General features: G+C 40.5%; 1 protein-coding gene across 2 annotated transcripts in view; it reads right to left on the reverse strand.

Moving 5' to 3' along the window:
* The window catches only part of LOC150078594 (gastric triacylglycerol lipase-like), a 58,929-nt gene that overhangs the window by 26,826 nt on the left and 18,416 nt on the right, over window positions 1-13,687 (reverse strand). The window contains exons 2-7 of one of the 2 annotated variants that reach the window (XM_090384927.1): window positions 13,172-13,379; window positions 11,073-11,187; window positions 4,481-4,631; window positions 2,997-3,089; window positions 1,468-1,620; window positions 475-546 (exon numbers count right to left, since the gene is read on the reverse strand). In XM_090384927.1, coding sequence (XP_090241053.1) covers window positions 475-546; window positions 1,468-1,620; window positions 2,997-3,089; window positions 4,481-4,631; window positions 11,073-11,187; window positions 13,172-13,379 — 792 coding nt within the window. The remainder of the gene's footprint in view (window positions 1-474; window positions 547-1,467; window positions 1,621-2,996; window positions 3,090-4,480; window positions 4,632-11,072; window positions 11,188-13,171; window positions 13,380-13,687) is intronic. The other variant, XM_090384928.1, reaches the window with a different exon arrangement.

Consider the following 13,687-nt stretch of genomic DNA (forward strand, 5'->3'; position numbering starts at 1 on the left):
CTGCACCATGAGCTAGTTTATCTGAGACTTTCCTGAGCCCATTACACACGGGTTCCATCTGATTCTTTCTTTCTTCCTCCCCACATTCGCACGCAGAGAAACCACTGTTTGGGTTCTTTGTTCCCCTTCTCTGCTCTCATTTCCAGCTATTTCTCGTAATCAGTCTTTTCCAGTCTAACCTTTGCAACCCACACGGCAATGTCCCAATGAATAAATAAAACCTCACCGACTAATTATTAAATTTCTTCAGAAGTTCGCGTTTATGACCGTTTTACCGAGTTATGTTTCAAGTATCAACTCGGCAATCTTTAATATTTTGGGAACGAGACTAAAACCTACGTGTCCACCTGAGTCGCAAAGTGTGTGATTGGCCGAACCCCTCTCGGATGCGATTTAAAAGAGAACTTTTGAGATAATCCCAAAAGTTTAGCGTGTACGTAAGACAGATGTTTTCTAGTTTTGAATGGAACTCACCTGGGCCCAGTGGACGACGTTCTGCGTGGAGGTCCCTGCTGGATTGTGGGATGTGTAAACGGCAATTCGGCTCTGCAAAAAAGAAAATAAAATTAATTATCGCATCCGTGCCTCAAGCAGTTCCTCATTTCAAAGTGTTTTTTTTTTTGAGATAATTCTAATTCATATAAATAAAAACTCGGCAACTGATATTGGCATCCCTCCAGGTGCAGAAATTGATTAACGGTGGATTTGATTTTTGTTTGGCTTCATTTTGAAGTTTAAACTTCATCTGTAAAATCGATTGGACAAAATTCCCAATACCAACAAAACATTTTTAATGAATTCGTTCGACTTCACATTTCTGTGGCGTGACTGCTCTTCGTGTCAGTGGTGTGACACGAAGCACAAAAATCGGGTCAAAAGAGCCCTGACGACAAATTTCCAGTGCCTTCTCCTTATCCTTTTATTTTATAATTGAGCCGCGCAATTATGGCGAAAAGAGGATACACGGGTTCGGCCAAGAGTGACCGGTACTAAGCTCGTGTGGCAATGAACGGCGTTCGTGCCACGTGCTCTTGAACATTCTCCAAATATTCCAACTGTGGCCGCAATATTCTCCAAGTAATTCGCCGATCTCACTGCTGCACGAGAACAAACAGAAAATACACGCGCTTCTGCTCCGAATGAGTGAGTCGATTTTTGTCTGCATGAAGAGGACTGGAAAGATGTTGCGGAGCCCTCAAACTATTAACTAAACTTATTGGTGTTTCATTTAATTTTCATCTTTGCGGCTTGTTTTCTAAAATGTGGATTAGTGTAAACGAACCAAAATTCAGATCATCTCTCACGGATTGCGTATCTATTTTTTTTAAACACGTGGCCACACGAATGCGAGTGCTGAAACGCACAGGGTTGGGGCAGTCACCGCACCTCTTGGAACTGTCGATGAGAGAAATGCAATTCTACGAGATAAGCGCAAAAAATGATCGCTTTCGCGCGCAATGTACTCACCTCATTCAGCTGCGATTTGTCGGCTCCACCCATTAAAAATATGACGTCCTCGCAGAGCACCTTGATGCTCGTGTCGCACACCAGTTCCGAGAGATGCTTCATCAGCCAGTTGCTCGGCAGGAACTCGTGCAATCCGAGCAGCTCGAATAAGAACTGGAACGACAAGAAAATTCCTTGTTTTTCATCTATTTTTAGCTGTACTTTAAAAAACAAAAAGGTTTTTATTTTTACCCAATGCTCTTCACTAAAGTAATAGATTAATGTTGCCCGAAAAGTTTCCAGGAGGGAATTTTTCCTCAAACGTGAATTAAGTAAACTTTCATTGAAAAACAAATAAAAGGAGGTCCCCTTTCGGCCTCAGATAGTCCGAAAGGGGACCTCCTTTTATGGGGATCAAACTACACCAACTCGGCGTCCCCTTTTAAAGGGGACGCCGAGTTGGTGTAGTCTGAGCACTCACCCACCCTGCAGCGTCCAATGTGATCGTCAGTAATGTTTGACTTTTCAGAAGTGAGTGAAATTTTGGGTTGGCTTTGGAAGATACCAACAGCCTAAGGCCGTGAGGCTTTAGAACTGTGTACGTACAGTATTTCATAATTGGCTTCGGTATTTGTAAGAGAAGAAACAAAGGTTCGAAAGGCAAGGAAAGAGAAAACAGTTTCGTGTTATGTACAACAGGGAATGAAACTGTACCTCGATATTGACACTGCAGAAGAACCGAGCCTTTTTCGGTCTAAGCGAAGGTTTTTCAAAATTCTTCTTTTCCATTCAATGCTCTGCAGTGATGCCAGTTTCTCCTTTTTAATAAACCCGAATGGTTCTCGTAATCTTTCTCGTCATTTTATGAACGGCTAGCTACTCACAATCAGTTTAAGAAAGGATTAAGACGCATGTTTCCAGGAAACACGGTAGATCTGATAAACAATTTAGCCATCGACCTGGATAGATTCTGCGAGCAGCATTCATACAGACGTCAGAAGCTAAAGGACACATATGCAAACGTACACTTATGAGACGCCACTAGAAGGAAAATGCCACCACAATGCATCTCGTTAAAGATAGGTGAAGCCATCACTGGTCCTCTCTTACTTAGAATCTACTACTCCAAAGACGCCTGGCTGCAATATTACGTTCAAGATTGAAGAGATACCACGTGTAACAACCGGTGAAGGACTGCCTCATTTCTTTATATTTTCTATATTTCCCTCATGTTTATGTAATTTATAGCAATTTAGAGAAAATAATATCCTTTAATTCTTTTAATTATGTAAAATAATAAACACTAAGTTCTGTACCTGTCGGGTTAAGCATACATGGGCCCCATGTAACCGCTAGGCACATGTCCCTGTCTTAACCTCTGTGTGTAAATATCACCCCCCCCCTAGCTTTTTGCTGTCCAGGGGGTGGCTCTTTGGCAGAGCAATAAACAGATTTTAATAAATCTGTTTATTGCTCTATTTAATAAATAAAGAAATAAATAACGCAATGGTAAGAAATAGTAATAATAATAAACCGTTCTCTATACTTACGTCGATGTCTTTCACGAAGGGGGCAAAGTAACGAATTGGACTCTTGATGTACGTCACAGTTGCAACCGGACCGAGCCCGATAAATACTCTTATCTGAAATAAAACAAAACAAAGCGCTTTATTGTGTGCGAAAAAGCTGAAACAAACTTAAAGATGTTGACGCAAATATTGATGCGCAGCGAAACCCGCGAGCCTCGCACCCCCTCCCCGTCTGTACGAGCACTTCCGATAGTAACGCATTTACGAGGCGGGATATCGTGGCTGCCAATGAATTGAAGCTGCCCCTAACTTCGTATAAATACTTTGGCAAGAGATTAAAAAAAAAAAAAAAAAAAAAGCTTTTTTAACTTTCTTTAAAACAAACTTTCCTTCGAAAATTAAAATCATGAAAGATGCCAGACACTGACTTAATTAATGGAACGGTTGAAAAAGTTGCTTTCATTTCGACCCAACCCCCAGCTACGTATAAAGTAGAGCACCCACGAAAACTGTTTTAAACGAGGGTCTTCTCGCGAGGTATGCCAAATGGTGAAAGTCCGATTTCTCTTCCCATTTGGCAGCTCGCATAAAATGAAATTAATACAGAAAAGAAAAAATATTTAAGGAATATTTCATTTACGTTTACATTCAAGCCCAAGTCATGAAACCCCCTTTCGATTATCCCCCCCATGCAGCAGATGGGTCCTCCGGCTGATTTCAATGTTGTTGTCGATACCGTAATCTTAAGTGGAAATCAGCCGTGCCCCCGTCCCCTCCCCTGCAGATTGGAAGTTCGCTTCGAGATGCGCTGTTTCTTCGGATCTCACTGAGGTCTTCAAGGTCTTCAACAACCAAATACTGCGCTCTATTTACAGATTTGTACCGTGATATGCGGACAGAACTCAAAGGGGAGATCGAGCGATGTACTCACGCGCAATAACTTGTTTTCTTTTATCGAATCATAACGAGCGCGCATAAATAAACGGAGATGGAAAACTGCGCAAAACGCAGGACGGATGGGGGAGGGGGGCAAAATTAAAATAAATCAAATTTAAACTACCGTAATTATCGCGTGATAAAATTTTTGATAATTTTTTAAGTGATAATAATCGCGATAAAGGTGACAAAAAAGCTTTAAGAAATATAAAGACGGCGGAATAATTGGATTATAATCCGATACAAAGTTTTGATTCACCTTTGGGGGTTATTTGAAACAGTCAGTGTTCGGCTCGTTGATCGCGGGTGAAATCGGTTCATTGCTCTTTTATAGCACGGCACGTGAGCTGCATCTGGAATGCAATGGCCGACATTTGTCGTGAAATTTCAGAGCCCCTTTTGTCTTTGTCGCGGGGCTCCGAAATTTCACCCACCCTCACATCGTCGCGAGTTCGCAAAATATTCGAAAGAGCAGTCACGGACAAACAGAAATCCCTCGGAGGCCATTTGCAAACGCGTGCAATTTCGCATTTTGTTTCATACTCGCCGTCAGTTGACCGAGCACTTACTTTGCTGCCGTAATCGGGTCTTTCGGAGAGCAGAGCGAACATCACGGTGGTTCCTTGAGAATGGCCAACGTAGTAAATTTTCTTCGCTTGCGTCTTGTTCAGAACAAAATCGATCATGGCGGGCAAATCGTACTTGGCCATCTCGTCAAAGCTGGAAGAAACAAAACATTTCTTTTAACCCTCGGTATTGAACAAGAGCGATAAACAACTTAGAGGTGTTTTCTTCATCTAATCATCATCATACAAAACGGGGATTAAACATCCCCACATAAAACAAAAGCTATCTATAAAGATCGTGTACACAGAATTCCTCTCGAAATGCGTTAAATAAAACTTTGGTTAAGTTTAAATTTCAAATAACATCGTCAACAAAGAATTTAAAAGATTTTTAAAGATTAAAGATTTTTTAAAAGCTTCCGTTTATAGTTAATGTATATGAATGAAACCAACTTGGATCTGACTCTATGGATTCCTCACTAAGCAGAAGAGAGAGGGATTTGAAGATTGAATGATAACCTTCAAAAGAGTAAATGAAATCTTCGTATAAAGTTGAAAGTAAGATGAGGAAATTGTAAAACCCTAAATGGTAAAAATGGTTCCACCATAACAGGCATTTCCATTGACAGGGGCACAAGATGAAACTTAGCCGAAATGTGAGAAATGACGAACTTCATAAAATCATTGGCTTTTTATAACCTTTAATTAGTTGCTGAATATCCATAACGGGCTATTCATCGCATCCGTCGAATAATTTATTAGAGACACCACCCTGCGCATCACACGTCTCTTGGCCTGCCGCACGCGCGCGCGCACACACACACACAACCCCAATGACGACAATTTTTTTTTTTCCAAGTTCACGAGTAACGGCAGATCAACGTGCCGCAAGACCTTTTCGACCTCATCTGTACTCAACAGCCGTCTCGGCGTGAGCACCATTCACGAATCATCCCTGACCTTTCTGTGTACGACCACCGACGTGGATGCGGTTACAGTTATAATGGCACCCAATCGGACCCCTTCTGATTGGCTCTGTTTACTGACTTCGTGCTGTGGCTGGTGCCCACTACTGTACTGTAAAATGCTTCCAGGTTTCTGGTGTGAGCAACTCCAAGACATTTGCAAGGAGCGCAGCTTCCAATTTCCTTTCTCAGGAATTATTGTTTATTATCTTTATTTTCTCCTAAGAGACACCCGCTTACAGATATTGACCAAGGGGTGCGCATTCAGATATACGAATATAAGTTATACGTATAATTATCCACTTATAATTTATACATAAATGAATATGCATATCATTGTCTTAATAAATTATACATTGCGCTACTTCTCCCTTTCCTATTCATACCATTGCCTTATTTTTACATGACAGCTAGATAGAGAGCATAATACGCAGTTTTACAAGGAATTGGAGAATTTTAAAGAATGTTCACATCTACACCACTATTTACAGCGAGATAAGAGAAAGATAAGACGTATAATGTAAACATAACAGGAGCACCAGTGAGGAACAAAAACAGTCCCGACCAGTTCATTCTTCATTTCCTGCATTCTCTTTTGTTTTCATCTGTGGGCTTCACTCAACATTTATAGGTGGAGTACTGCATTCTGAAACATTTCAGTCCTTCTCCGTGCAAAGCCTTTCTGGGTCTGCTTGAAGATCGTTGTACATCTTAATACTGTTCAAAGGAAAAAATCGCTGAAGGCTTCCCAGCTGCGTGAGCGCGCTATTGAGTGCATGTGATGGTATCCTATTCGCCAACCTATGCGGGACCGAGTCAGCAAGTACTCAGCTTTCGGCGAGTTTATTCTTCCGGTCAGCAGTTTCGCCAGCGCGAGAATATCTTTTGTGGTAATTATGTGAGATAAGGCGTGGCATTCAAGTTGACATGGTAAATGCGTAGTGATCCTGTTAAACCATCTCAGCATCCAGTACAGTACTGTAAACTGTAGAAAGCTTTAATGGTAGTGTCCGGGGCAGAAGATCAAATCTGAGATGTGTGGAGAAGGATAGGGATGACACATCTTAATTGTTTAGGAATGGATGGCATTCCTAATAAATTGTTCCCTCATTGTACATAGTGGAAAAATGGAAACAGACAATTCTCTCTCTCTCTCTCTCTCTCTCTCTCTCTCTCTCTCTCTCTCTCTCTCTCTCTCTCTCTCTCTCTCTCTCTCTCTCACACACACACACACACATCTTTGAGAAAGAGAGATCGAAATGAAATCGCTATGAAACAAAGAGAATTTCAGACAAGTTCCATGATTGCATCGAGACTGCGTTTAGACTGAACTTGATGAAACACCCATTTCAAAGTTTTGCACGAATGCCAATAAACGTAACGGGATTTAAAGCCCGTCATAATCTGGAAAATGTAAGACCTACAAAGAGTTTCAGGTAGCGAAAGTTATAAATGGTCAGTGTACTTTTAGTTGCATCTCGGTTGCGGTCCTAGGGAAAATGCACCGTTATACACATTCCAAGAAAGCAAACGAAATCTGTGGAAGACGTAATCTTCTCAACAAGTACATTTAAATGTAGTTTTTAACATATTTGAATGTATTTTTTGGACAAAGGGTATAAATTAAAGTTTTGCTATTTTGGAATTAATTCAGGGAGCAAGTAGCCCGTATAACGGGTTATTTTACGCATCTCCAATCTACTCTTCTGCTCCACCTTCATATACAAACAGATTCCTGGCAGTTGAGTACTGGGTAATGCGATGGATAAGCAGGATCACGGCCAACCCCATTCACATCTCCACGGTTGTTTTATGTACCAACCTAAATATAATTTCCTGGAGAGTTCACATAGCATTCAGCAATATTCTTCTTCTTACCCAGATGTTAACCGGTGTGATTTGCGTCGCCAATCTTCTAGGCTGTCTCTCTACTCCACGTGCAGGACGCAATAATGGCAATCCATATCTACCATTACATTCTGTACTGTCCACCCTCTCCTGTCTAAAAAACTTCTTCCGAAAAAAATGCAGTCAGTCCTTACACTTCATTAGCAAGAGACCACGTCTCAGACAGTTTTTAAATTCTGTACAATGGGATCAACTGACGATGTTACCAACAGTAAATTCTAAGTGGGAAGCATTCAAGGAATTAATCGTGGAAGCTACTAAAAGTTTCATACCAATTAAGAAATATTGTTCAAGGTTTAGGCCTAAATGGTTGTCAAATGAACTAATGAGACTCGTAACAGAAAAGAAAAATGCATGGGATGCATATAAATTATCAGGTGACGCAGAAGCCTGTGGCAGATATAAGCTAGTCTGTAATCAGGTCACAAAAGAGGTTCGGCAGGCGAAGGCAAATTACGAGAAATCTTTCGCAAATGATGCTAAGAAAAACAGCAAGGATTTCTTTACTTATATAAACTCTAAAAGGAAGGGGATGAATCTGATTGGTCCACTTGACATCGATGGTTCGACTGTTGATGATCCTGCTCAGATAGCAAACAAACTGAATGAGTATTTTGCATCTACATTCACACGTGAGGAGTTATTAAGGTTTGAAAATGGCAGAAAATTATCAAATTGTAGCAGAGTGTTTAATTATTTTGTAATAACTGAGAGCAGAGTGGAGGAGAAATTGTTGAAGTTAAACATAAGAAAGGCACCTGGGGTGGACGGGATCTATCCAGTTATATTAAAGGAGGCGGCAAAGGAACTAAGCAAAACCTTATCCATAATTATGAGAGCGTCCTTGGACTTAGGGAAGGTTCCCACGGACTGCAGATGTTCAAATGTATCCCGAATTCACAAAGAGGGATCGAAGGGTGACACGAGTAATTACAGACCTGTTAGTTTAACTTCTGTTCCGGGTAAAATAATGGAGTCACTGGTTAAAGATGCATTGCAGGATCATCTAGACAAGACTGCAGCAATAATTCAGACACAGCATGGGTTTGTTAAGGGAAAGTCTTGTCTGACAAATTTCATAGGATATTATGATGTGGTTACAAAGGAACTGGATGCAAAAAATAATTTTGATATCATATATTTGGATTTCAGGAAAGCTTTTGACACTGCTGCGCATGGAAGACTATTGTACAAATTGGGGCAGAATGGTATTAAGGGTAAGTTGCTACAATGGATAAAAGGATGGTTGAGTGGGAGAAGACATAGGGTGGTAATCAATGGGTGCTGGTCTTGGTGGACTAATGTTATTAGTGGAGTCCCTCAGGATTCGATGCTGGGTCCTATTAATAAATACTTTGTGTATTTATTAATGGGTAGAAGTAACCCCAGAGAAACGTACCAATTGTGTGGTACTACACTTAAGGTGGCAGAAAATGAAAAAGACCTGGGAGTAATTGTGCAGTCAGATATGAAATTTTCTGAGCAATGCAGACAGGCTGCCTGGGCAGGTCATGGGGTTTTGTCAATGATATATAGGAATTTTTCTAGCAGGGAAAAGGAGGTAATTGTCTTTCTGTATAAGGCAATGGTCAGGCCACGCCTTGAATACTGCGTACAGGTCTGGAGGCCTCATTTTAGGAAGCATGTAGATTTGCTTGAGTGTGTACAGAGAAGGGCAACAAGATTGGTGAGGGGAATGAAGGGATCCTCTTACCAAGAGAGGCTTAAATGCTGCAAATTGCAGTGGCTGGAAACTAGGCACCTGCGCGGTGATCTGATTGAGGAATATAAGGCCTTGAATGGGTTGAGCACTCTGAATTCTGATGGGATCCTTCCACTTGTTCAGATTACCGACCTACGGGGACATAAGTTCAAATTAAGAAAGGATAGATGTAGAATAGATGTGCGGAAATTTGCCTTTAGCCAGCGCGTGGTTAATTGCTGGAACAAACTTCCATCTGTCGTTGTGGAAGTTGATAGGTTGAATAAATTTAAGGAGGAACTGGACAGGCATTTGGAGGGAATGGTGTGTTTTTTTTTTTTTTTTTCTTTTTGGCTGATGCTGCATAAACTCATACACTTGCTTTCTTACATAACATGTCACTACTACTACGACGTTAAATAATTTTTGTACGCCTGAAATGTTTTGAGCTGAAACAATGCTCTGCTCTTTTTATACTTTATGTATGTTGATGAAGTGCCGTACTTCTTCCACTGCCTGTTGCATTTTTGTTTCCTTTTAAGGATGCTCATCAATGTGACATTTGTCACCTTTTCGACGACTTCACACAGCGACTCTTTACCCGCTTTTATTTCAGCCCACGGAGGCCGTATTTCATAATGATGTGCTCCAGTTGCGTGAGGAAATATTGCCCAAGTGATACACAAACTAAATCATTCCTCGTAAATGATAAAAACAGTTTAACTGACAGCTGTCGTTATTCTTGTTGTAATCTCAAAGTACATAGTGTCCTTTAAGATGGGGCATCGATGGCCAGCAGCGTATTTCCCGCTTATCTGAGCAGCGTTATTCCTAATAACTGCACAATCATACACCAACCGTTATTAAAAATATAAATAGTGTTATGTTATATTTAAATAATGACGTAGATATATATATATATACGAAATAAATAGAATGATAAAATTTCACCGGATAAAACTGATAAAAAGGTAACTGTCTGTACAATAAAATATGAAATTTTAAACTGCAAAGAATTATTTATAATAAAACAATGTAGATACAACGCAGGATGATAAAAGCGCTAAAACACCGTAGCTTTCAGAGGCATCCGCCTCCTTTTTCAGCAGTGAATTTTATCGTACGGCACATCCTTAAACATCAGCAGGCTCACGGTTCTCAGCACGTGGTTCTACAAGGGCATGGGCAATATTCTCGTCATGTGCACTGGAACCGGAAATGGCTCTGGAGCGTTCAAGGCGGAACCGCTTATCCCGTCCAAGAAATACCGCCTCGAAGAGGGGATGAATGCGGATTCCCCTGTCTCTATTAATGGTGTTGCTCTCAGAGGAACAAATTCGCAAGCTCTCGAGCCATTTGCAGACCCAAAATCGGTGTGCCCGGTCGACGATAACAGCTTCGTCTGGGGAGATTTGATGGTGCTCCTCCCAAAAATGTTCTGACACAGCAAACTTCACATAATCCGCGGTCTTTATCGCGTTAATATGCTCCCCCAGACGATCTTTGAACCGACGTTTCGTTTCACCAACATAACATTCCCCACAATCCGGGCACCTGATCTCATACACGACCCCACTTGTAAAATACCTTGGTATGGGGTCCTTGACCAGTGACAAAACTGTGTACAACCTCTGCCCTGGAAGCTGCACACAGCGTGTCTGGCAATCGCGCAATATCCGAGCTATACGCTCAGTTAGGCCCAGTTACGCTCAGTAGTGAATGTATGCGGTGGAATGAATGTATTTACATCAGTTGCCACCGCATACATTCCCTACTATCCGGACCTAACTGTCTGTACAATTTTATTGTACAGACAGTTACGTTTTTATCAGTTTTATCAGTAATATGATTGTGCAGTTATTATGAATATTCCCAACCCCAGAGGCCTATTTGAAGAAAAAAAAATGAGCAGTGTTACTAAAATTTGAAGTGGTGGAACACGTAAATGACCTACTTTTGATTTAAATCGAAAGCGAGTTACAGATTTTTAAATAATTACTAGAACCTCAAACTTACCTACCTGAATTCCCAGAATTCCTTATCTTTGGGAGAATATTTAATGTTCTTTAATGCGTAAGTGTTTCCTCTTACGTTGCCCAGCCACACATCGTAACCTGCGTCAGCCAGCAGGAAACCTGAAATTTTGAAATGACATTGAAATTCTCGAATTAAGACAACAGAATTAATGGAGGGTGCATTCATCGAATATTTAAATTCAAGCGTTCAATCTGTTTATGAAAGAAAAGTGTAAAAATCCAGAAATCAGAGAAATAATGAGTTAAGCAGTGAGAGGTGACAATATTTCTTGACCCGGAATCTGATATAACCAGGACAAAACTGATAAAATAATTTGTGCAAATCGCTTAATCGGACGAGGCTACAATTTCCGGGTACAAATGGACAATCTTATATATGGAACGGTGTAGCGAGTGGAGTCCCTCAGAAAACGACTTTGAGGGATGAGATGGGATGGGATTCATTCCGCTTTCTAGTCTTCCTTAATGACAGACACTGAATAAAGTTTCGCCTTCATTTAGAAACACATAAAATATGTTAGCACTTAAAAGTAACAGACAAAATATGTTAGCACTTAAAAGTAACAGACTAAAACAGTGATATACAACCGTACATTTATAGGATCTTGCAGGTAGGGAGATGGATGTCATTGTCCCTCTGTGTAAGAGGGTGATGAGGCTGCATTTCGAATATTGAAACAGGTCATCAAAAAAAAAAGGCATAACTAGTTTCAAGTGAGGGTTGTAGAAGGGCGACCAAATGGAAGTTTCGTCCGATTAAGTGAACTGCATAAATTATTTCATGCAGTTTCGTCGGGCCAAGTCGTCACAATGACATTCTAGGTGACAGTTTGATCCGCATCAGAAAATCCCCCTAAGAATAAACAGCCGGAAAGAGGGGTGGGATGAATCCGGGGGAAGCGATTTAAATATTGCTTTACTGATACGTTAACAACGAGTGAAAAGAAATAGAAATGTCGAACCCTGTTGACGTTTTACGAAAATATCAAGCCGGGAACTTTCAAGTTGAAAAGTGTGAATAAATTTACATTCCGAACGTTCCACTCGAAATCGAGAAAAGTATTTGGCGGATAAAATGAATATGTGAGGCGACAAAGAAATAGAGGTGTTAGAATATGAAAAATCCATTATTTGGCTTTCAGTTATTTGTTTCTTAATTAAATGCCATTTTTTTCATTATTATTTGTAAATAAATACTTTGATTTTTAAAAGTTTGTTCGTCGCTAAACTGGTAAATCGTATTGCTGACAAAAGATAATTCCTCATTTATTTTGTATCTGCTGATTAAGATGAACATTTAATGAAAATTCATATCTATGAAAACTAATAAACGGCATATTGCGTTAGTGTAATGATAGACATTATAGATTCTGCGGTTAAAAACGTTTCACTGGGTATGGTCAATAATTAACCTGTCCAGTTTCCCCCCCCCCCCTCTTTCCCTTGTAGAAAATCGTACGAGGATGAAAATGTAATTTTTCTGCTCACCCCGTTTCAGATAAAAAGATTAAATAAGAATTACCGGACGAAATTCCCTTCGCGACCACCCATCATCTGCTATCTTCTATCTACCTCCTAGTTCAAAGGAGGACCCGACCAGGAATCCCAACTTCCTCCAGTTTGGCAGAGGGCCCAAATAATGCCACTGCTCTCACGTTCCGCGGTGAAGTTTAATGAGACAGAAGACATTTTTAATTGGTCGTAAAATGAATCCCTTACTTTACTGACTGAAAAAACTTCTCTTGAATTGCTAAAAATAATATCTTAAAAATAACACCGATATTCATACAATTGAGCCTTTATTCATTATCATAATCAGTGGGGGTAGCACACATCAGTCCCGCTTTATCACCACGGAACTGATGCTTGACGTTGCCTGATCTCATTGCTTTGATGTTCCTAACCTCAGTTGTCTCGCGCCAGTTCTAAGCATACTAACTGAACTCAACCAAAAATGCGCGAATTATCTTTCCAGGGATTTCTGAGATTGATCTGTTTGGAGTAGAGCTCGAGACAATGTCACACAACCTCATTCAAATTAATCGATTTGCTTTACTGAACGTAAATCTGTAAAATGACTTACCTAGACTTTCATTTGCCAGATTTTCTACCCAGTTTGACGAAGATCCCAACAATCCGTGCTGCAGAAATACCACCTGCTGGTTTTTTGAAGAATGTTTACATCTTCTTTTAACTCCATGAGGAATCCTTTGAATGTTCAAGATGAAACCGTCGGAAGTGTTGACGTCGTATTCTTCTACCGGATATCCTTTGCTGGTGATCAGTTGCGACTGCAAAGAGAAAAAGAAAACTTTCCGTCAAAGACTGGTGTAGTCATACTACACATTTTATTATTTTTTTAACGTACAAACTTCACGCAGAGGAACACTCGCCTATCTTGACTCTTCCCCAGTAATAAAGCGGTGGGTGAGTGGCGTCACTGCGCTCACGCCTTTCGGATAAGGGCCCAATTTCATTACCAGCTGAAATTCAGAAGTTCTTCCCTTCATAAGAACTCTTAGGAGATTTTCGAAGATTTTTGCCACCTGACTAACACTGACCAGTCAAGAGAGACCTCTGTACACGAAGGTCTCTCTTG

This window comes from Mastigoproctus giganteus, chromosome 11 (genome assembly GCF_048544385.1).
Source record: "Mastigoproctus giganteus isolate SK-2022 chromosome 11, ASM4854438v1, whole genome shotgun sequence".
NCBI classification, from domain to species: Eukaryota; Metazoa; Arthropoda; class Arachnida; order Uropygi; family Thelyphonidae; genus Mastigoproctus; species Mastigoproctus giganteus.